A 25,178-nucleotide genomic window follows, 5' to 3' on the forward strand; every position below is an offset into this window, starting at 1 on the left:
GTTTTCAGAGAGGAACATTTGATGCTGAGAAGAAAACTCAGAAGTGACTTTGAGGAAATGGAATTAACTACAGAACTTCATTCTGATGATTACCTAGGCTAGGAAGGAATGGAATTGAATCATCCAGCATCTAAGTAGCCAGAGACAGTCCTACTCTTTCCTGGAAATTATATTCAGGTCAGTAAGTAAAGGGGTGGAGACTGGAGTCTAGCCACCACCTCAGTGTCTTTGAACTATGAACTTCTGCATGCCTTTCCAAGTGCTCATGAGATAACCTAGCACAAGGCCATTCTGACATTATGGCTTCATGTTCCAAGTACTAAAAACTGGAGTAGTGTCTAAAATGATCCAAGGTGAGGCATTTTATTCAGTAGGTTCTCCCTTGTTGTGATCAAGGTGTATAAGAGACACAAAGTCTTGTCCTCTTAGCTTAATGTTGTCCATATATTTTATGTCTTTAGAAACTGAATTGATTTTGAGAACAACGGTTATTTATATGTCTATAATCCAAATCCTGTGGGTAAAAGAATACAGAAGGCTCTTGTTTTATAAGACACTGCATTTTCTTTCTTGCTCAATTCTGTTCATTTCTAATGTCAGCTCTTATCTCACTGCAGCCCTCTGGTTTCAGAAACTTGGGGTGGGGGTGGGGAGCTAACGTAAGGACACCAGTCTGACCTGTCAGCCTCCCTGGAACCACAGAAAGGCGTTTGCCCCAGCATCTTCACTCTGTACAGCTTTGAAAATACCACTTAGTGAAGGACTTAGAGGCTGACCCCATTGCTTTAAAGCTCTAAAGTACCATTGCTGTGGCCTGGGTATGTGGCCCAAGACGACATTGTTACAGGCTTAGTCCCCAGCTCAGAGCTACTGAAAGGAAGGGGAACCTTGATGAGATGGTGCTCACCTGGGGTTTGAGGCCACTGGGGACATGCCCCTGATGGGACTGCTAACGTGGAGTTCTCGTGCTCCCTCACTGCCCGATGCCAGGAAGTCAGACGCTTCTACCAAGGGCTTCTGTCCTGATGCTCAAAACAGGTCCCAGAGCAACAGAACCAGCTGTCATGGGCTGCAAACTGTGACCTAAAACTTTCTTCTTTGTAAGTTGTTCATCTCAGGCATTGTGTTAGAGTCATATAAAACCCAGCATGCTGATTTTCAGGCTATTAAATGTTATTACTTAACTTTTAAAAAGTTAATTAAGTTAAGCTATTCGTAAGTTATGAATGGTAGGTAGAAGTATCATTAAGGTTAAATTAATGTCTGGCTTCTCTGTTGTATTGACCAGCACCTGATCAGGGTGCTTCCTCAATATAAAGCTTATTGGTGGCATCATAGCTGACTCAGCAAGATTACCTGACACTAGATTAATCAGTGTGATGCTGTAACTTTATAATAATGGGCTTTTCTGAGTGTCACATAAACAGGCACTATTTAAAGACACAGGTCACAAATTATGAAGCCGCGTACGCTACATGGCTAGTTGCTTGAGAGCTGCCTTCTGCAGCGTTTCTCATTTATTACTGCTCGGGACCAGTAAAGCACAGCTAAGTCGACACACACAGCACTCTGCTCATGAATTAGAGTGGATTATGGATCCCATCCATGACAATAACTACTGAACATTTTAAGAGACAGTTGGAGGTTTAGAGAGAAGCAAATGAATCATTTATTTCTAAGTGTGCTGTTGTTTTCAATCTGTGCCAAGAGAGCAATAAAACCTAATATTTGCAGATCATTTTCAGCTTTCCAAACTATCTTTACGTCTCTTAATTGCTGCCACGTACTGAGTGTGACTTATTACATGGCAGAGGCACGAAGGATCCCTTTACACTGAACCTTAACAATTTGAATAAAGCTTATGGCGCTTTTGATTTATGATGCATTGAGATACTTTATATTATTATTATTATTGTTATTATTATTTACAATGGTGCCCCACGACCACTGGTTCACACATTCAGTATTGTGTTCGATGTTACATGAGATAGCTACCCAACGTTTTATCAGAAAACGGACTTTGTGTTCCATGGCTTTCTTCAAGCTACCTGCTAATGTAAGTGTCCTGAGAAGGTCTAAGGGAAGGCGGGCCAAGCATCAATGCCTGGTGGATAATGTACCTGGTTAGTTTCTTTTCTGTTGCTGTGATAAACTATCTTAGTAAAACCAACGTAAGGATAAAAGGGATTTGGCTCACAGTTCCACAGGACCGGAGCTCACCGAGGCTGGGGGAGGGGGCGTGGCCACAGGCAGGGTGGCGCTGGAGCAGGCAGCTGGCTGAATACCTTGCATCCAAGCTTTGAAACCGAGAAAGAAAGGCAAGGGGCCTAAACCCCGCCCCAGTGATGTGCTTCCTTCAGCAAGATTTTTGTTTTCTTTAAAAATTTCTGTGACCTTCTCAATCAGTGTCACCGAAGGACCCAAGTGTTCAAACACATGGGCCTTTGGTGGGAGTCATTTACTATTGGAACTCCAAGAGGTGTATATAAATGCATTTTGACTTGCGGTATTTGTGACCTGTGATGGGTTTATGGTGATTGTAGACCAGGGAACATCTGCATTATCTAGACGCTATCATTAGACCTATGAGCAGAAAAGCAAGAGAAAAGGGCAGGTCCGAAGTTGGGACACACCCCAAGCGGCACCTCTCACTAACTCCTCCCCTCGGAGATGGGATTCAAGGTTGTGTGGCCTACCCTAGTCAGAATCAGAGATCCGCAAGGGGTGTTGCAGGGCACCAATCTGGGGCAAACTTCAAGTGTATGTGGACTGCAGGCCGTGAGCTCACATCACGAATGGACAGGATAAAATGACTAATGTCCAGTCAGAGCCACACATTACCTGTGCGGTGTCCGAATCCTTCCTGTCTTGAAGGCATCATTTGCCAGAGTTCTAACAGAATTCCAGAGGCAGGAGTGACTTGCTTTGTTTTTCTGTTGTTTTCTCTACAAGTTTACCGTTTCCTCTCTTCTATTCTTGAAGCCAGAAGTTTAACCTCACAAGGAAGAAGCCCATCTCTATCCTGGACCTTTGGCCTTGAAGTGAAATTATATTGGTCCCAGCTCCCTGGAGAACACACTGTCCCCAGGAGGGAGAGACAGATCTTTCTTTTCACTGATCCTGTGAGCTATCTCCCCTCTCCTGCGCCCCTGCCCCCAGTTCCTTTTTCTCTCCACTCCAGGAGACAGCAGGGCTGTGCTATAGTTAGTCCCAGGGAAAGCTGAGGCAGAGGAGTACCGAACCTCAGAGAAGGGAATCGCCAGGGTTTTTCTCAAAGGGCTTTGAAGAAGCACAAAGGGAAGGCTTTTCTCCAGACTGAAAGTCTGATGGGGGATGTTCTCTAAAATTCTGCCCCAGCTGAGGAGCAGGCCTTGGGATGGGAAGAGGAGGGCTGGTGTGAGGCTGTTTTCTGTACCCCTGAAAAGACCCTCCTTGGGGCTCTGAATCAGAAACTCCCTTGTTCCAGAAACCTGAAGGGCGCATCTCCAGGGCCCAGGTTAAGCTGCAGCAAGAAATTCTGGTTTTGGTTTCATACTAGGAAGTTTTACATGCAACTATATAATATTGAGATATTCCTGATCTAACATTTGGAGGACAACTAAAAAGGCAAGATACGTTTTAAAAAGAAAAAAAATTGTAAATATGGTAACATGTTTAATTTAAATTATATTATATATTAAAAATACCTGTATTCATGATTTCTCACTGCTTGCACATATTAGTAAATGTATATAGCAAACAAGATAAATAATGTGTAGCCAGGCGTGGCGGTACTCATGCTTATCCCAGCACTTGGGAAGCAGAGGCAGGCAGATCTCTGGTCTACATAGGGAGTTCCAGGCCATCCTGGGCTACAGAGTGAGACTCTAGCTCATCAAACAAACAAACAAACAAGCAACTGCCAAAACCTAAAATATCAGAGATCCAGCATCTAGATACGCCCGGGTGTTTCTTGACAAACTCACACACTATTAATTCGAGTGGAAAAGTGGGACATTATGCGGCACTAATTGAAAGTTCCGCTCTGGTAGGCGGTGCCTCTCGCCTTTATTGTATTTGCTCGGTCGCCGCTCTGCTTTTTCAGCCGCTCCCTTGAAACTGAACATAAATACAGAACTCTTGTTGACATAAAACACCCGTGCCCCACATATTCTTTCTCTGTCTCCTGTATCCTTTCACATTGCTCACCTTTAGGAGTACCACTGAGTTGATTCCTTTGAAGGATCAGCACCTTTAGCCTGGGGAGCCGGCTGTGGGAGTGGCCTCCGTGGCGCTTTTGGTGCGAGGAAGGAGGCAGGGGCAGATCCAGCGAGAGGGAGTGGATAGCATTGTTGCTGAGGTTTAGTGTCTCCAAAGCCCGTAAATGCACGAGAGGGCCGAGGGTCACTTTCGATATGCGATGGTGAGTGCGGTCCGGAGGTTTTACGTGCTGTTCTTTTTGTGTGTGAGGCTGGAAGAGAACTCTAAAAAAGTAGACACTTCTATCCATGGCGTCTGTGTTCTGTGACACGTGCCTGATAGAAGACCAGTTTGCCAGACGATCCTCATTCCTCTGGTACTCAGGATTGAAGGAAATACTGCTTTTTCTTGATGGGTTTGTCACTGTTTCCACAAAGCAAAGACCTGTAACTAGGAGAGTAACGCTGACGTAGAAGTCTCTCATAATGCCTGGAAAAAGATAAGCAAATCAGACCGTTCAAAATAACGCGTAAAAGGAAACAGCAAATCAAAAGCAGGAAATTGACTCTCTAATTGAAGATTTAGAAAACATGCTTAATTATCAACCGAAGTGAACATTTGAGTTCTTAGAAACTGGGTTCTGAAAAGAAACTACCCGAAAGGTGTAACTGTAGACTAAGATGACACGGTGCACGTTTAATGGAAAGACCTCCCTCTGTCTTCATGAAATCCACATTGACCAAAGCCTTACCTCCTCTGCCTTCCCAGTATACTCCAGCCTGTGGTCTGCTCTCTAGTGAGTCCAACTTCCTCCTGCAAAAGCCTCAGCTCTGTGTCACCAGCATCGGGCAAAGTCTGCTATGCTTATCTAGAACACCGTCATGTGGTTTATACCATGAATGACTGCAGTCTCACTAAAGCAGGAACCTCAACAAACGAACAGAAAGTGCAATCACAGACCAGGCACTGGAGTCTTTCCTGACTAGAGCCACAAACTTTATGTTTATGGCTTTTGCTACTTTTCACACAATTTTAAACCCTTTTAAAATGTACAGAAGGTAAATAAAAATGGTCATGAAAAGGGCGTTCTGCACCCAAGCCATGAGGTATCATAAAATATAGAAACAGTGAGTCTTTACCCCCCCACCCCCCCACTCTTGGGAAGCAACTGTAGGTTTTGAAAGCAGTGTGCACATGTTACAAAGGCAGTATGCATGCAGGAAAGCACCTGCAAGAGGTGGGGGGAAATGGATTTGTGAGATTTGCTCTACGCTAAACCCTGCAAAGACAAAGAAAGAATACAAACAATTTTTCTCAGCCACAAATCACACATTCCTGCCTGGTCTCACTGTCACATCTGAAATACTAGAATAGCTCTGCTGAGCTTCCTGCCCTCCTGCCCACGTTCCTCTCCATCATAGGTAAGTCCAGGGATCATTCTCCCCCCAACATTATTTTCCATATGCATTTTTCTCCTTCGAAAATTTTAAGTGTCTCTTTAATTGCCTACAGTCCAAATTCCCAAGGTAGGCATTCAGAACTTTCCATACCACAGCTACCTTGATGAGCTCCTCTTGCAGGGCAATGGCGAGCTGTGGCCTGGGCTAGGGATGCATGTGTCTACCTTACAGTAAAATGAGTTTTGCATCTGCCTCTAATCCATGGTCAATGCCACTCCCCTCTACAGTCTGAAGAGTGCACATCCGTCAAGTCTCATCTCAATTTGTAGGGTCTGAACCTGTCTTTCTCACAGTAGCCAATGCTTTCTTTGCCTTTGCTTTCCCGATATTTTCAGTAACTATTGAGTGAATGTATTCAGTTCCACTCAGCTTGACAGGATGTCAATGCCATCACACATTGTTAGCACAAAAGCGAAAGGAGAGCAAGTAGCTTGCCCCCACTCCCGCCGTGTGCCTCCTAGAGTTAAGGCTCTGGAGCCTGTCACTGGCTATGCTTTCTGCATGAATGAATGCACAGAATGAAGGACATTCTCACTGCAACTTCTAAACTTTTGTTTCATGCAAGGTCAACTCTCCCATCTCTCAGAGGGCATCTAAATTTAGGTACATAAACTGCAAAGGTGCCCTACCTACGGCAAGGAGTAAATCATAGTATACCCCTTACGCAATACCAAAAGCTGAATTCATTTTCTTGGTCAGAGAGAGATTTATTTTGACGCTAACGCTGCAATCATTGTGCATACAACTGGATGTCAAGCTAATGTAATAGTAGCAAAAAAATTACAGCGATCATACTTATGCACATTCTTTCAACACTGAAGAAAAAAATGGGGTTCAAACATACATCTTAAAAATGGGATATAAATGAAAGGTTTTTATAGTCTGGCCTTTTTCAAGGTGAAGAGATTGATACGTGAATAGATTTACATTAAAAACAGGCAGATTAGTATAATTTTATGTCTGAGATGAAAAGAAACATTATATTACGTACAAATGTCTATGTGAGGTAAAAACCAAAAAACCAAAAACCAAAACAAAACCAAACCCAGAAAACAAACAAACAAACAAAAACAAAAACCCAAAAGCCCAAACCAACCAACCACCCACCACCACCACCACCACCACCAAACCCCACAAACGGGAGAACTCCAGAGGAAAGTACAGGTAATTAAGTAGAAATTGACTTTTGAGACTCGTTCGGGTTGAAGTGTGAGGAAGTAGAAATAATTGGAGAACGTGTAGTCAGAGTGAGACAGAGAAGGTAACAGGAAAAACGGAAGTAGAGAAAAGATGAAGATGAATTCTTCTCTAAGAAATTGGAAAAAGAAAGGGGAAACGGTGGATAGAAGCCCTTCCTGGGGCCTACCTGAGGGTCCTTAGGTAGTTTCTAACTGGTCTGTCTCCAGCTGAGCCAGCCAGGGGAGGATTTTAAATATGTGCCCTTGAGACTCCTCCCACCTTACCCAGCTCTGCAGCCAGCCCAACCCTTTCATCTCTGGGCTCCTCCCTTACTGAGTCCACACCCTTTCCTCAGCCACTCGGGGAGAAGCCTTCTTCTAAGGCCCAGAAGGTGAGTATCTAAACTGAGATTGGGCGCCTTTCTACCTCTGACTGCAGAGAGGTCGCATAAGCAGGTCTCGATGCTCCCGTCTCCAGCCATATTTAGAATCTGTGTGTTTGTGTTAATGTAGATGCTCATTAATAAAGTCACGAAGAAACTGACAGCCAAGTTCACAGAGCTTTATTGTAAAGAGAGGTCATCAATTTGAAATACATAGGTATATTTTTGAGTGGCATAACTTGTAACCTTTGCCCCTCTTGATGTCGTTCAAAAGATTACCATGACCAGCACTTTAGTGGTCTCCTCCTCATCAAGTTAAAAACAAGTTTTTTTTTTTTTTTTAACTCCTTTAAAAAAACAAAAAAACAAAAAACAAAAAAACCCCACAAACCACTCATCCAAACCAGGTAGAAATTCTACCTTTCATCACCAAAACTATCACACAACGTTTATTTTGCTTCTGTCACAGTGCAAGAAGACTGCCACCGAAGCATATTTTAAAAGGTTGCCGAGTCGGCAGGTAGCTCTGCTTTGTGTTGTGTATCTCCCCACCCCCCAACCTCTCACTGGACAGTCTGGAAGGGGTCTTATTTTTATTTCTTCTATCTCTTTGCATTGATATTCACCTCTCGAATACTGTCTGTTAAATGTGTGTTTGCTTTCCTCCCTGGGTCCCTCCTGCACCTACCTTCCCCAGGGCTGCAGTAAGTCCTCTCAGTGTGCTATGTTCAAACCCGAAGAAATGAACACATGAGAAGGCACACGCCCCCTGGTGGCCAGATTTAACAGTGCTGCTTCACTGTGCACCAAGCTCCATTTCTCAGCAGAGCTTTCAGGTCAGTGTGTCAAGAGGGTCTACCCAAAATGCAGTCTAAAATAGCATACCTAGTAACCACGCGCTTTACAGAGCAGCAGGATATGCTCAAACTTCAAAGTGCTCAATGGGGATGTATCAAAACACAAGTGTTTCCCACAGACATAAAAATACACTTTTTTTTTTCTCATGAATTGTATTTAGTAAATAATACTTTGTAATATAGGGTTCTGTGGATTTAGTAAAAATATTTATTTAAAGAAATTCTCAAAACAAATTTAAATAGAACATGAAACAAATGTACAATTTAAAAATACACTGAGCATGGAAATGAGAATTCCAAGTGTGATTTTTCTGAGCATTATTTAGTTATTAAACAATACTTGAATATATCCAGAGGTATAAATTGCTCTCTTTCTTTACATCTAAAATCTGCACTTAGTGTCAGGTCTCCAGTCAACTCTCACCTTAGCCTGAGTTCACAGTCTATAAGGTATTCCGTTTTCTCATTTGACAGAATTGTGACAACATTGAACACGAATTGTTTTATGTACTGATTTCTTATCCGCACAGTTCTAAGTGACCATGACAGATTACCAACACCCTTCTCTGTAGCTAGGCCCACGGTGCCTCCCTACTGTCTACTTTGGAGCTATGCATTATTCTTCATCCCCAATCCCATGTTTCTTAGTAATACCAAGAAATTCCTTTTAAATCAATTATAAACTGTGCTATAAGAATCAACTGGCTTGAGGGCTGCAATTAATTAAAATGAGACTGAGGTGAGGAGCAGAGATCAAGGTTTTATACCTAGCTAAAATAACCTGCGTCATCTCTCGAGTTAGCACCCTTTATTCTCGTGTATATTAATTTCTAGGCACACACAGAATTCTTTTAAAGGGTGATGCTGGTATAGGACACAGGAGGAACAACCTCTGGACAGCAGGATCTACTGAGGCCTAAGCTTCCCTCCTTTCCACTGAGCTTCCCTAGGGTTTAGGGAAAAGTATGCCAGCTTCTCTATAACTCATTCAGGTACTCTCACATGATAAGCAGACGAAGCAGATCTGTCTATTGAAAGACATCTTAGAACTGGCTCAAGAGAGTTTAAAGTCTGACAGTGATTGGTCGTTTTTCTAGCATTGGCATTTTAACTAGAGCAGCACACATGCTTGGCTTTTTACTGTTAGGTGAATTAGGATTAGGTTTTGCCCATCCTTTGAGAGTTTTTAATAGTTGAAAATTCAGTGTAGATAGTAAAAAAGGCAGAGACACATTTGGAATCAGGTTTACCTGGGTTGGAATTGTACTTGACTCCCAACCCTGTATAGTATGGGGCAGCATCCTGAACCTCCCTGACCTTCAGTTTCCTGGTGGGTAAAGCTGGGATCGAAGCCCTTGCTTAGAGAGGTGCAGTGGGAGTCAGAGAGATCAAGTGTACAGAGCCCAGGACAGTGCTCAGCAAGAAGAGGCCTGATGATGATGGCTTCTGATGCTCACGCGAGTGAGAACTGTGATTGCGTTTATCGTCCACACACTGTAAATACTTACATGTATCATTATTTCAAGTAAACATACCATGACAGTATTTTCTTTAGTGCAAAACTAAGGAAGCATAGTTTCTTACAAGATAATATATGGAAAGCTCTTTAATGACTTGTTTGTGAAAATGTGGCTTTGGGTTAATGCATTAAAAATCTGTGCCTTCCCCTTTAAAAGCCAAAGACAGTGTCCCTGTCCCTCCAAACATCTCTAGTGGATCTCTCCCTTTAGAATGACCAAGGCTTACTGATGGAGTGTCTCAACCACTTGAGCCCTTTGTCCTCTAGGACAAGAGATAGTAGAATGTTAAAAACACTTCAAAGATTAATTTTATTTTATTAATTTCTCATAATTGTTTTAGAGAACTGTTGTTTGAGTATCAGTGCAACTTACTAAAATGTATTAGAATGTAGGCACTCAAAATCCCTTAAATATGGAGAGTACATAATAGACACAGTGGTGCTCCCCAGGTAAAATAATTACAAGTTATGGCAAACGCTGTACAAACATGGTTCACATGCATTCTTAAAAAGGGGAAGGTCAGGTTAGATCTGAGCGCGCTGAGCCCTGCGGAAGCACCGTCTAATGAGTGTTCCCACAAGGGTTGTCTGAGACCTGGCAGCCCATGTTGTGACCTGTTACTTGTACTTTGAAGAGCGTGCCATCTGCACACATGCAGAGCTTGTAGCGCACCCAGTCACCACTCCCCGACTGGTCCCCGCTGGAGGAACTGGGCAGGCGCGTTGGGCTGACCATCACCGTGCCGTTGAGGATGATGCTGTTTTCCTATGGGAACAGTAACATGGTTCAGTCACATCCACCAGCGGGCACGGAAGAGAGACACTAAACTAGACAGGACTTAGGAACGAGCAGGAGGAGGAGTTGGCAGTCAGGGAGTAAAACCACGATCAAAACAACTGTGGCACAGCAAAGTCACAATACACACAAGGATTCAAAGGCCACCCCTCGCTCAGTCAGCCCATACTGTACATCCACAAACCTGCAACACAGCACGCCAGCACGAGTCAAAATCACAGCCTGTGCACAAAGTCTTGGGTAAGTTTCACTTTTTGACTCCAGAGAATTTTTACTTACTGACTGATGTTGATATTGGTTGAGGGAAAAGAGTATTTTTCTCTTATAGGAAATTAAATTTAGTTAGTAGAAATTCAATTAAATATTAAAACTATGTAGTTTATCAGACTAGGCCTTCAGAAAAACTGAGGGTTCCTTATTTAAACTCATAGCTACAGAATCATTCTCATCTGTACACTCTTAAGACCGTGTGTGTATGTGTGAGCGTGAGCATTTGTGTGAGCGTGTGCACACATGGAGCTCAGAGGTTGAACATGTATGCCTTTGTCAGTGGCTATTATACTCCTTATTGCAAGGTCTGTCTCTGTCTCTGTCTCTGTCTCTGTCTCTGTCTCTGTCTCTCTCACTGGACTTGGAGCTCAGCAAGTCAGCTACTCTGTCTGATCCGTCTGCCTCTACAGCCTTAGCACCAGGATTACAGGCTCGAGGCACAGTCATGCGTGGCTTTTTACTTGGGTGTGTGATGGTTCTGAACTCAGGTCTCCATGCTTGTTTGGAGGCACTTCTCCAACGGAGCCATCTCAGCCTCCCAAGAGACTAGTAAGTTTCTTCTTGTCTCCCCCCACCCCTTTCTTCTCTCCCATTTAACAAGTAATTACTAAATGCTGTCACCTGCCAGACAGCCACCCTAGGTACTGGGGAGATGACAGTGAACACGCGGCTCAACAGCCAAGTTTGTTCCTATAGAGTGCTGTTCACTGGAGGGAGGCAGCCATGTTTGTTCCTATAGAGTGCTGTTCACTGGAGGGAGGCAGATAATAAGTCAGCACAGGAAATTCTAGGGCATGCGGGGGCATAAATGCTACAAGGGAAGACAAGCAGGGTGAACAGAGGGTGGGTGGCTGAGGACTGAAGTTTACACAAGGTGCCAGAGACAGTCTTCCTGATAAGGTCGCATCCCAACAGAAGTGGAGGTGTGAGTGAGTGGGGCATGTGGGTCACTACGGAAGACACTCCAATGGAGGCCACAGTGAGGGTGTGTCTTATGTAGGTTCAGGGTATAGGAAGCTCAGAGGCTAAGGGAAAGGGGCACAGTAGGATTTGAGACGAAGAAATAGTGGGGGCAGACCTATAAGGCTGGGGCGATAGACTTAGGGCTTTATCTGGAAGCTCACTTAGAGGGCGATAGCGATGGGTCTTTTTAAAAGGTCTGAAGCAGGCGCTGTGGCACAAATCTATATCCCAGTATTCTGATTCAGCACTTGAGAGGCAGGAGGATTTGAACCCAGGCCAGCCTATGGTACAGGTGAGACTCCATCTCATAGAAAATGTTGGTGGCTACAAGTTTCTGGGTAGAGAAGCAGCTGGTATCTAATGGACGAACAGCAAAGGGGAGCCAGCAGGCTGCTCCAACAGTCTAGGCAGTGCAATAGCCTGCGCACAGATGCTGCATTGGTGAGAAGCAGCCGGGAGGGGGGGGGGGGGCTGCAGGGCCCTGCAGGTGGAGCTGAGCTTTGCCAGTGGCTGCTGGGCAGAGCACAGATAGAAATGCACATCTGCCAAGGAGCCAGGACATCAGGATGTCACACTTGAGGAGTTCAGATGCCTGTGGGTGTGGAAGTGGGGAAAGGAGGCAGGCAGCTGGACTAGAGAACCCTACTGAACAGGAAAAGCCAATGCAGAGGTTTTAAGCATGGGGGTCCTCACTTTAGGGAGGGGCTTAAGACTATCAGAGGGGCAGAATGGTCACTGCTATGTACAGGCGTTTGCCTGGAACATTTAGAATAGAACCATTTCATATTTCAGAGTTTATTTATTTTGGAATACCAGCATGGATTTTACTGGCAGAACATGCAAATTTTCAGAACAAAGCACTCAATATTATTCTGAAAGTTGCATGTGGGAGATGCAGCGGTGAGGGCTGTTTCAGATTTTGTTTCCATGCTGCCATCTTGTGGTCATTTAGTTTTACTTTCTTGAAAATATTTCTTAAAGCGCATTCAGTACACAGTGTTAACAGTATTTGTGTACTAAGAGTCAGGAAAGGTTGGTTTGAATGTTCTTCATCTAAGAGCATTGGGAGATATCTGAGATAATGTGCATGCTGCCTATTCTAATTTGATCATGTGCACATACATCGAAACATACAGTGTTCCACAGAAGTAAGAATATTACATGCCAATTAAAATAAAAGTGAAACTTAACATTTAGGAAGTAGTGTGGCAAAATTATTGCTAATGATTAGCTTACACTCGAATGATCCATATCAACTGACTTACAAAGCTGAGCATTTTTCAATAAAAATTAGAAATTAGTAGGTATGAATACTTCAGACTATTTCATGACCTGTCACACTGACAAGGCAGAGTGGGGCAAGAGTTTCCTGGAGGGCAGAATGAAAGATTCGGGTAACTCACACTCGTTCTCTACACAAAGGCCTCAGATCTCCCTTCTCTGACCTTCAGTGTCAACTGCAAGCCTCAGGCGCGGCTGCTTGTCATTCCTCAGAGAGTGCCCTACCACAGAGCCGTGGAAACCTCCTCAGGGAGGCTGTGGTGCCTTTGGCAGGAGTTATAGCTTATGCTCATCTTATCATCCAGAGATGGGATTAAACACGCTGGAGAACTGTCAAAGTGAAACACCTACTTTCCTTCCTAAGATTTATTATTTCTAAGAATGACAATACTGAGCTTATTTTGAAATGGGAGAATGACTTCTAAGTGCTCAGGTTTAAGGCTGCTAGTGCCATATGCTCTTTGGTAGCACAAATTTCCTCAGCCCTAGGGAAGCAAAGATGAGCAAGGTGCCCAGGGGCAAGCAGGTAACTTCATTGCTCCATTCTAGCTGAAACTCCAGGCCAGGAAGCAGGGTGCAGGCTGCAGCTGCTCTGTGTGAAGTAGGAGACTGACTGAAGCTTTGGGGAGACCTGTGAAGCTGGGGTAACTGTCACAGTGATGACAGACTTTCTCCCTCACAGCTAACAGGGGTCAGATAAAAGCATGTGACCCCATTCAAGTAGTCTTCTTACAGCTTTGGTCACAAAGCTTGGAAACGAACAGGAATAACCTACAGTGGAACAACAGCAGCTATGTCAGGGACACACAGTTTGATCTCCTAGAATTCTCTATCAGATGGGCTGCTCGGGTTATGGCTTTTCTCCTTTTAAAATAACAGAAAAATGCAAACAAGCACACTTACAAATCAAATCACCTGTTATTCTACCACTCTTAGCTAAACATTATTATTTTACTCTAGTCTTCCAGATTTTATAAACTGCACATGCTCTGAAAGAAATGAAATATCTTATAAATTATTTTATAATTTTCTTTTATTTCACAATCCATTTTGAACGTCTCATCATGAAAAAAATCATTTCCCACACACTACTCCACATGTAATTATATACTATTCCAAAATTAATTATCTTAAATTCACACAGGAAAAAAAAATACTCACAGCCTTTAACTCCACATCTCCTCCCATGTGAAATTCAATGGTTTTGCCCATGATGAACACGCCTTCGTTGCCTCGCACAATTGCACGCCCGTCAACTTTGATGTTTAAGTCACTGGTAGCATTGCTGGTAATCTAAAAATGAAAGCACATGCTAAGGAGAGCTTGTGGGTAATGAGAGAATCGTTATCATAGAGAAGGGGGTGTCTCAACTCTGGACTATGCAAGGCAGGCTTATAATTGTGGGGATTAACACAAAGAGAGGACTTATTAGTGTGCGTGCAGGCTAAGGCCAGGGCTGCAGCCCTCCAGTGGTCTGGAAGTCAGGTTTTTCAGGTGGCCTAAGTCCTCCCCCTGGGAGAAGCTGCTGACAAACCCCCCGTTAGCATTGAGAAAAGAATGAACCGGACCCTTTCAGTCGACGCTTTCTGAACGTTCAAACTTTTCACCCCACTTGGCAGCTGAAACTCGTGAGTCTCATAGTCCGTGCTGAACAGGATATTGTGTGTCCTTGGGTCAAAAAACTGCATCCCGATGTCGCTGGTGATGGAGGTCTTGTTCTTTTCAACACTCAGCTTGGTCGTCCCTTGCTGGAAGACAATCTTGGGGAAAAGTGCTTCATTGTGAGTCTGTTCTCAAAGGATGCGACAGACAAAGTGATGGAGACTATTGGGTTTAAGAGAACTACAGAGCAGTAAGGACAGAATCTGAAGCGACAGTGAAAGCCAAACCTCAGATTCCTTTAGCTGCACCTGTTCTGGTGCAGCTCTGCAAGACTCTGCATGATATACAGCTTTAAAATGCAGGTCTGTACAGTCCTTTGCTCACACATGACCCCCTGTATAACAGCACAGGTCACAGGGAACACGGCTGGGCCCTAAGACAGTCACGGCGGAGGTATGGAACACCCTGGAGGTTTCATTGGGCTAAGTGCTGTGTTTTAGCAGCACCGGGCCTTGTCTGCCACCGAGTAGCATTTCTCTTCCTGATTCCCGGAACCTGGGCTTCCTGACCTGGGAGGCAGCTTTTACAATGGCTTTGTCATCTGAAGAGAAAACAGTGACCTACAAATTCTTACACCAGTGAGTGCTTCTCCTGGAAAAAGATCTGGAATGTTGTGTACCTAACTCTAGCAAGGTTATAAAGCCAACAATATTACTGAATGTCTAGTACTTATGACAATGGATAAGTTTCTGTGTTAATGCATATTTTAAAAGAGAAGACACCAATTTCCAGCTTTCAGCTGTAGGATCTCATGAGAACTGCCATCCATGCCCTCCTCCTCCACACACTGCCCCTGGTGTGGAAACTTACTGGCTGGTTGTTGCCAGTGATGACCAGGTTTTCATTCCGCCGTCCTCCCACTGTGCTCTTATAAAGCGGGTGGATGACGCCCATGTCGGACACTTGCTTGAACCTCAGCAGACCGCTCTCGTGGAACTCCATGCTGTCACATCCATTTGGCCCAATGCGGATCACCGCCCAGATGACAAGTGTAATCTGAAAGACAGGCATGTCTGCTCTTACGAGGCACACACCAGACACACCCGGAAGCCACCAGCAGCGCTCTCCGAGTGTGTGAGGTCTCCGGACATGTTTAATCAGTGAGATGGACACACTACCTGGTGGTCTTCTTAGAGGATGTTTTTATCAAGACCCTAAGCACACAGTCGAGAGCCAGGCATGCCAGAAGGCCCATCATAAATGGCAGCGTCACGTCACTGTTTCCTCTTCTCCCCTCATTGGTTCCCCAAGGACAACCAACCAGGCTCAGCAATTTAAGCTATTCCATCTAGACTCTGTCTCCATATTCATCCATAAGGTAGATTGTGTTTCTTCCTTTACCGAGTAAGGCTTTCTCTGTCTTTCTATTTTAGCAGATGGGAATCTGGGCTCACCATTATGTCTTTTCTCTATCAACTCCAGACACGTTCCGTCAAATCTATGTTCAGCATTTACTGATTATGACCATGTTAGAATTATTCACCATCATACCAAACACCATACTCTAATTCTTTTTTTTTTAAATATTTGTCTTCCTAGTTCAATATTTTCTTTTATTTGATAAATTGAACTAAATCTCAAACACTTGTATATTTCTGCAACTCTCTCAGTAAAATAAATGTTCTGCAACTCAAGCTACTCAGACGAGGTCAGTTCTGCTTTCTCCTCTAGTTACTTCTCCTGGACCTGGTCTTTTTGCTCCGCCAGGGACTGGCCAGTCTCTGGGCCACCCACACGATGGACCTGTGAGCTTTCCTTTCTCCAGTGCTTTCTCACACATGAGACGGCCACTTCCCTGTATCTGCGCCTCTGAGGTTCCAACCTTAGGGCTTTCTTTTGGTACCATAGAGGCTTACTTAGAAGGAAAAAGGTTTGGCGCATGCGTATGGTAAGACAGCCTATACTGTCCCTCATGTATGTGAGACAATCTGGCCAGAGACGTGTTCCTGAGACCTGACCTCTGACCTCTGCAGGCCACGGCTTCACTGCCTTGCTCTTCCCAATGCTCACAATAGGTCCAGGACCACTCTGTGCTTTAATTCTTCCCGTAAAACACGTTTATCACCTCTCTAGAAAAGTTTTAAATAGATTCTTTATTTACAATTTCCTTAAATTTTACAGTGATAGCGTGGTCTGTCTGTTTGTCTCTTCTTCCTTCTGCTGCCTTCTCTTTTAAAATGTATCATACTGAGCCCAGACTGGTTTCAAATTTTCTAGGGGATTTTTTCGTTTTTCTTTTCTCTCCCCACCCCTTTCTTTTTTTAAGGCTGGGACAGGGTCTCACTCTAGCCCTGGCTGTCCTGGAATTCACTCTCTAGAACAGGCTGGCTTTGAACTCACAGAGTTCTGCCCCCTGCCTCTGCCCTCTGCCTCTGCCCCCTGAGAGCTGGAATTAGAAGATTGTTGCCATGACACTGGGCTTTGGAGAATGTCCTTAAAATCACTTTATCTGATTTCTCTCCTTCGATGCTTTCTCTGCTCTCATTTTCTGAATCTCCATTTATTAGACTGCTTCCAGAACGATGCTTTAACTTTGTAGGACTCTGTGGAAGAGCTTTCTTTTATTTGTCCAGCACCTACTCACCCATCCGTGTATGTGTATATGTCACTTTTTAAAGGTTTGTTTATTTTTTGTGTGTATGGGTCTTCTGCCTGCATGTATTCTTGTGCACCCCATGCATGCAGTGCCCTCAGAGGCCAGAAGAGGGCATCACATCTTTTGGAACTTTTCGGTTGTAAGCTGCCATGCAGGTGTTGGAAACCAGCAGCAGCATAAGTGAATTTCAATGACTTCTTCATTATTTAATTGAATAATGCCATTTGAATGTCATGTCACTTTTGTTTCATGGATGGAATATAATTTTTCTCCAAAGAAGCTGGTTTTAGTTTTAAGGAGTTCTTTGTATTGTAGCTTCCTGAGATGGGATCCCATGCACTGCAGGCTGGCCTTTCATGCCCTATGTGGTGGAGGCCAGCCTTGAACTCTGGATCCTCCTGCTTCCAACTCACAAGCACTGGGTTCCAGGCTTGCAGGGTCACAGAGGACACCTGGTATGGGGCCCATGACCTACAGGCTTCCCAGGAAGGAAAGTAGGCTTTTTTTTTGTTTTTGTTTTTGTTTTTGTTTTTGTTTTTCGAGCCAGGGTTTCTCTGTATAGCCCTGGCTGTTCTGGAACTCACTTTGTAGACCAGGCTGGCCTTGAATTCAGAAATCCGCCTGCCTCTACCTCTGCCTCCTGAGTGCTGGGATTAAAGGTGTGAGCCACCACGCCCGGGTGAAAGTAGGCTTTTTACTGGCCCTGTCAAGTGTCACTGTCACATGGTATTCTCCCTCTCCTGGGAGGGAGGGGTCCTCCATCTCTGGCCTGCTTGAGGCAGCTGGAGGCGGAGGATGAAGGTAAAGGACTGGAGGGAGTGAGCTCTGTGCTCAGTCAGGCTGCCCGCTTTCAGGATGGAAGCTCACTCATGCAGCAGTCCAGGGTGTTTGGATATAGATGGTTTAGCTGTGGTTAGACGGAGAGTCTGCTTAGCTGGGAACGAGGCTCTGGGAACTTCACGAACTCCAGATTTTTCGCACAATGAGTCTATTTCAATCATCCTTTTGATTCTGACTGGTAAGGCCCTTGTCCTCTGGCTTCTGTAAGGCACTTTACCAATACAGGTTGTGACCCTTCACACACACACACACACACACACACACACACATTCCCTCCTGATACGTTCTCTGCCATTCTCCCTCTTCTTTTGTCTTCATAAATTATGCCTTAGGATTTCGGCTACTTCTCACTCCCTTCAAATATAACTCTGTTTCCTGACACTGTTACTTTAGAGAAGGGGATTGAAATGCCTTAATTCAGCCATCCTTGCCAGAAGTCTACAATAAAGCAAATGTATAAGGCACAATAAATTTAGAATGACCAGGAAAGCTATTTATGGTTTCTTTAAACTGTGTGACAGCTCTAACCTCAGTGGGGGGTTAGGCACAAATGTTTTGGAAGAAAACAAGGCCTTCTCAAGAACACACACACACACACACACAGACACACACACACACACACACACACACACAGAGAGAGAGAGAGAGAGAGAGAGAGAGAGAGAGAGAGAGATGGATGACCGGCTCTCTTTTAACAGACGGTATCATTCATGGAGAAGCTGGTGCCAGAGGTTCCAGGGTTAACCACCAGAGTTACAACGTCATAGTAAAAAGCCACTTCTTCAAATCATTAACCATCCAGGGGAAGGCACAGGCTAGGGCCTCAGTGAGAAAGGGCAATGAAGTCACGATGAAGTTTTCTTCCACTGACTTTACATAGCCTTTATTAAAAGGCTTTAAAGGAAAAAAATCAAGGTTTTTCTAGATGAGATTAATATATGGATATATCTTACTAGTTTTTTCAGCTTTATTTACTTATTTTTTGTGGGACTGGAGAGAGAAGCCTATTAGGTTTTTTTATGTTCAAGCACTAACTCAAGTCCAACAAGAGATAAAAAAACACATATAGATAAGCAGGAGATGACAGACTGTCCCAAAACACAGCACATGAGCAGAAGATAGGACTGTCCCAAAATAGAGTATGTAAGCAGAATCTATGCCCTCATGGCAAAAAGATGAAAATTTCTTCCAAGGTACCTCCAGAGAGAGGACAGTGTGTCACATACTCACGAGTAGATTGATGACGGCCAGGATAAACAGGAGGACGATCACGCAGATGGCTAAGTTGCCCTTTCTCCCCCTCAGCCCAGTCTTATGGAGCCGGTCCTCATCGATTGGGATATACCCAGCTTTGAAATTGCTGTTGTGCTCTTTGTTAACATTCCTCCGCTCCACAGCCTTCTCCCGCATGGATTTCTTCACTGGCCCGTTGGACCCTTGCTACAAACAAAACAGAATGCAACAGCTCTAGTCTCCTTTTCATGAGTTTATTAAATTCAAATTCACAATTAAAGAAAAGCTGAACTGGTTGTTGGTAGATGTCCCATCAATAAGTTGCAAGTCACACTGAATTGCAGGTTTCAGTGTTACTGTCATATAGCACACTTTCTCTCTGCCTTTGGTCATCCTACTGTCAATGTGGGTACAGCGCACTTCTGGGCAGAGTTGATGCATACACATTTCAGTGGACAATATTATCTTTACTAATGAGTGCATACACACATGCACACACATGTATACACACATTGCAGTTGATACCATCTTTACTAATGATTTGTTAGATTTTTACTCATATATTTTTTTACTTACGTGATTTTTGCAATGATTGACAGAGATTGCTACTTATCACTCAATGGGTTAAAGCCTATATCATTCTAGATCAGTAATTTTCCATGTGTTCAGGGGCAGTTGCACAAGGATGTATGTTTAGGAGGGATGTCAACTGAATTCTCTTCAGGGTCTGAAATGTCAGACACATTTTAAAAAACAACAATAAGATTTGTTTTTCTACTCCCCCACTCTTTTGAATGAACGCTGGTGTCTCCAGAGGCCATGTCATCGTTTACAGTGACGTCATCACTCTAAGAGTTAATGAAGTATTTGCTCAGGCATTCCTCTGTTTTTACAACTTCTCAGGTTAGTTTCTAGTATGGTAAATACCAACAGATAGTTAAGAGGATATATAGAGTCTGGGATAAAAAAACAAAACTTGAGAACTTCCGATCTTGACCATAAGGGTCATTAAGCAAACGTGTTATGTAATAGAAACACAAAGGGACCAGCAGGAATGGTTATTGCCCAAGTTCCACGCGTTTTTCAGAGCTCCGAGGCTATGCACTTATTGTAGAAGACAATGTACGAAGAACCATCATACTTAAGCACTGACACAAGAAGCTGGATGTGAGAGAGGAGGACACGATCCTTTGCTGTACACATTATGGATCTGCATTGTGTTACAAGGCATATGCAACCTATCATGTCAGGGTGCCCATGCCCCAGAGTTCAAACGGGAGAGTGGGGACACCCTGGAGTTGGTGGGAAAATGAGAGGAGTGGGCGGGTCAGATATGGCAACACTGGGAGAGAGTGGAAGGAAGAGCTAGGCTGAGCCAGTTCTCAGCGGGGTGCAGGCTCTTTCTTTCTTTCTTTTTTTTTTTTTATTTCACCATGGACTTTCTTTTTTTTATTTTTAATATTTTTTTATTATATATTTTCCTCAATTACATTTCCAATGCTATCCCAAAGTCCCCCATACCCTCCCCCCTAATTCCCTACCCACCCATTCCCACTTTTTTGGCCCTGGCATTCCCCTGTACTGGGGCATATAAAGTTGGCAAGTCCAATGGGCCTCTCTTTCTAGTGATGGCCGACTAGGCCATCTTTTGATACATATGCAGCTAGAGTCAAGAGCTCCGGGGTACTGGTTAGTTTATAATGTTGTTCCACCTATAGGGTTGCAGATCCCTTTAGCTCCTTGGGTACTTTCTCTAGCTCCTCCATTGGGAGCCCTGTGATCCATCCAATAGCTGACTGTGAGCATCCACTTCTGTGTTTGCTAGGCCCCGGCATAGTCTCACAAGAGACAGCTATATCTGGGTCCTTTCAGCAAAATCTTGCTAGTGTATGCAATGGTGTCAGCGTTTGGAAGCTGATTATGGGATGGATCCCTGGATATAGCAGTCTCTAGATGGTCCATCCTTTCGTTACAGCTCCAAACTTTGTCTCTGTAACTCCTTCCATGGGTGTTTTGTTCTCAATTCTAAGAAGGGGCACAGTGTCCACACTTTGGTCTTCATTCTTCTTAAGTTTCATGCGTTTAGCAAATTGTATCTTATATCTTGGGTATCCTAAGTTTTGGGCTAATATCCACTTATCAGTGAGTACATATTGTGTGAGTTCCTTTGTGATTGTGTTACCTCACTCAGAATGATGCCCTCCAGGTCCATCTGTTTGCTTAGGAATTTCATAAATTCATTCTTTTTAATAGCTGAGTAGTACTCCATTGTGTAAATGTACCATATTTTCTGTATCCATTCCTCTGTTGAGGGGTATCTGGGTTCTTTCCAGCTTCTGGCTATTATAAATAAGGCTGCTATGAACATAGTGGAGCATGTGTTCTTCTTACCGATTGGGACATCTTCTGGATATATGCCCAGGAGAGGTATTGCTGGATCCTCCGGTAGTACTATGTCCAATTTTCTGAGAAACCGCCAGACTGATTTCCAGAGTGGTTGTACAAGCTTGCAATCCCACCAACAATGGAGGAGTGTTTCTCTTTCTCCACATCCTCGCCAGCATCTGCTGTCACCTGAATTTTTGATCTTAGCCATTCTGACTGGTGTGAGGTGGAATCTCAGAGTTGTTTTGATTTACATTTCCCTGATGATTAAGGATGTTGAACAGTTTTTCAGGTGCTTCTCGGTGCAGGCTCTTCTAAGTTTATGTTCTGTTTAACTGGGCGTCACTGGAGGTTACTGTGTGTTTTGGCATGTTGAACACTAGGTGAACACTTTACGAGGTCGGCAGGCTCCTGCCCATAATGTGGCGATGGAGGTTTGAGGTAATGAGGAGATAAACTAGGGTGGGCTAGAGAGACACATGGAGGGACATGTGAAGTAGAAGATGTGGTAACCGGCAAAAGTGTCACCGTACGTAGATGAACTTTTTCCTGGGGCAGTGGCTCTGCAACTGCTGTGCTGCTGCTGCTGGTGGTCCCCTCATCTTCCTCTTCCTCCCTAATTCTCCTCCTAATTTTTCTCCTCCTTCTTCCTCCATCTCCTCTCCATCCTCCTTCCCCAATCTCTTCCTCCTTCTCTTCTGCGTTTCTTTCTTTTATCTAGTGTGTGAGGGGCACATACACCATGATATATGCATGTGGAGGTCAAAGGACAACCTTTGGGAGTTGGGCCTCTCATTTCACCATGATGGTTCTCGGGACTTAACTCAGGGACTAAGTTGTCAGACTTGGTGGCTATCACCTTTATCACTAAGCCATCTTGCCAGCCCCTTCCGAAGACATTTACATTGAAGCAAACTCAAGCTCCAACTGAGACCTAGCATAGAGGAGCTGGGGAAGAAGATACCAACATCTTCCTTTGTTGATGAAGCTGGGGAGAACCTTTAAGGGGAAGAACTGCCAGGACCCAGTGACTGACACAGTGGGGCCTACGATGACTCCCAAACAGAATAGATTACAAAGATAGTGGGATTCCCAAATACAAAAGCAACCTTTCATGTTCGAATTACAAAGTTGAGGGAAGCTGACCATTAAGCCCAATGCTTGTTTCTCCTTAGCTCTCTTCAGGCAGGCCTGCTCTGGTTAGGGTAGCCAAGTGCGCACACCACTGTAACTTTTCAGTAGAATAGAACCTCAGAGCATCAAGATGCATGCACAGAAGAGCTGAGACCCCTCTAACCCAGAGGCTGTAAGGGGTAAACTAGGAAAACCAAGGAATGGCTTCATTCCCAACAAGTCCACTTGCCTATTGTCACAGCGGACTTCGGTGCTTGTTTAGCAGATTTCAGGTCTGTTTTTCATACCCCCTAGAATGAGTCCTCCAATATTTAATAGGTCTGTCCCTAAAATGTTAGCCACTTAATAAACTATTCCCCCGTTGCATATCATCAACTTCACTCGTTCACTTTCTCCCCGCAGTGATTTCGAAGAAATGAAACTTTTTTTAAAAGAGAAACCAGCTTACTGGTTATTTGCAAAGGGAAACAACAGTAAAGAAGTGACTACAAAAATAGCTTTTTATTATAATAAGTCACTTTGGCAACTACTTGCACGAGCATGTGTTCACACACTTCACCCGTGCACACACACATATGTGCATGCTTAAGTTACAGCTTGATATCTGAAGGGAAGCCTTTAAACTATTCTAGGCTCACAACGAAGACCAGGAAACACTTGATAACGCATTTCTTAAAAAGTAATCTTAAACCCACTAGTCACGGGTCAGTTTTATATTAGTGTCTGAATCTCCGAGAAACCACAGTGGGCGGGGAATGGCAGAAGCAAGACCTGGCCATGATCCACGCCAGGCAACAGCTGACCACCACTTGGCTGGCATCGGGCAGCCTCCCGGCCCCGGCTGACGTTATTTTTATCCGCATGGTTTCTGGCTGCGGAGAGGCACGTCCAGGCGCAGGCTCCGCAGGCCATGACCCGTGTCACTCCCGCAGAGGGACAGCTCCGCTCTCCGGCCGGCCGGGAGCCGCTGCCCAGGGTCCAGCCCGGCCTTCGCCAGCATCTTGGCTGCGGACAGCTCCCGCCCTGCGGCCCCGCCCTGCCGCCTCGCTCCGCCCCAGCCCTCGCGCCCTCCCTCGTCCCCGCCCTCTGTGGGGTCGCCCCGGCCACCCGGCTTCCCAATCCCTCGGCCGGCCGCAGCGGGCTCACAGACCTGCTCGGTTGCCGCCGCCGCCGCCGCCGCTGCCGCCATCTTGGCCCGCCGCAGCCCGCGCTTGCGCTCTGGCACTGGGGTGGGGCTCACACCGTCGATGGCCACGCCCTGCCACGCCCTCGCCACTCCCCCGAAAGAAATCCAGAGTGGACAAGAGTCTGTGTAGGTTCACATCCTTGCAGGGCGGTCCTTCGCGACCGTGAGTCGCCCGCGGGTTGCATGGGTGTGGCAGGGATCTCTGGGGCATCCTCAAGTTCTTCCGAAAGGACGCCCTCAAAATCCAAAACATGCCTTTACCTTACATCAACTCCCCGTCTTGTCTTGGGATACTGTACTGTCCTGAGCTGTGACAAATTGCAAGGGAGAGATGTCTTTGAGTGTACTGGTGGGTGAGACTTGGGTGCAGATCAAGTGGAAAACTTTAGGTAGCTTAAATCAAACTAGTCTCTTCCCCCTCAACTCCTCCGGAAGACTGTGAAGTCAAGTCTGGCACTTTCTTTGAGGCATTAGAGGCAGATTGTCCATATAATATTGGAGACTATATTAGGTCCTTAGGAACCTAACTTGACTCACAGTGAGCACCAGGAGACACTCAGGTGCACGTTGGTTGCTCTCTGCACCGATTAAGTTGAAAACAATAGAATGAGTAGCGTCCTAAGTTCAAGAACTTCTCAGATCATGAGTAGTTTCTACAAAGTACCCTAGGCCACCCAAGGGAGATGTCTGATTCAGCTTTTTCTCTCCAGGTGCTGGGTCATTTTGCTCAACTTCCCTGCTTCGCCTACTTCGGATGGCTGGCTGGCTGTGGAGTTAAATACTCTGACACACAGCAAATGTCTCCCAACCTTCCCCCTCTCTCATGCCTGATTTCGGATATAAGCTGTATCTATGTGGTCCTGTCTTCTTCCCCAACTGCTAAAACTGCCTGGCTCTATCACTGGGACGAACCTGCATTTTAGTCAGGAAGACTATATAAATTACAACCCACAGGTTTGAGAATCGGCGGTGTCTGGGTGATAGCTTGGCTCTGGTCCCATTTATCAACTTTGACAATAAGGCTTTTGACTGCTCCTGGGTTCCTGTGCCTCACTATTCACGATGCTCAAGTCGTTTCCTTTTTCTCTGACAGCTATACTCCTTTGTGTCCCCCAAGAACCCACCAAATGTCACATTCTCTTCAAAGCCCCCATACGCTGATTAGCGCTACGAGGTTCTCTGTTTCTAATCTTGTGTCAGTCTCAATCACTCACAATAATGGAACTTATTAAATGTCTTCCAGAGCTGCCTGGCAC

The 25,178-nt window shown here is 44.8% G+C and overlaps 2 protein-coding genes across 2 annotated transcripts in view; both read right to left on the reverse strand.

Annotated features, from left to right (window-relative positions):
• Lrrc66 (leucine rich repeat containing 66) overlaps window positions 1-7,030 on the reverse strand; it is a 34,511-nt gene extending 27,481 nt beyond the window's left edge. The window contains 2 exon segments of the mRNA XM_021163931.2: window positions 4,189-4,668; window positions 7,006-7,030. Coding sequence (XP_021019590.2) covers window positions 4,189-4,663 — 475 coding nt within the window. The 5' untranslated portion in view covers window positions 4,664-4,668; window positions 7,006-7,030.
• Window positions 7,031-7,369: 339 nt separating this feature from the next.
• On the reverse strand, window positions 7,370-23,966 carry Sgcb (sarcoglycan beta). The gene is made up of 6 exons (XM_021163259.3): window positions 23,887-23,966; window positions 19,215-19,424; window positions 15,359-15,544; window positions 14,455-14,646; window positions 14,048-14,179; window positions 7,370-10,342 (listed from the first exon to the last, which is right to left on the reverse strand). Exons 1-6 carry the CDS (start codon window positions 23,923-23,925, stop codon window positions 10,139-10,141), a joined length of 963 nt encoding a protein of 320 aa, XP_021018918.1. The 5' UTR covers window positions 23,926-23,966; the 3' UTR covers window positions 7,370-10,138.
• Between the last annotated feature and the right edge of the window lie 1,212 nt (window positions 23,967-25,178).

Source organism: Mus caroli, unplaced genomic scaffold (genome assembly GCF_978045245.1).
Source record: "Mus caroli unplaced genomic scaffold, Mus_caroli_1 scaffold_4, whole genome shotgun sequence".
Taxonomy (NCBI): Eukaryota; Metazoa; Chordata; class Mammalia; order Rodentia; family Muridae; genus Mus; species Mus caroli.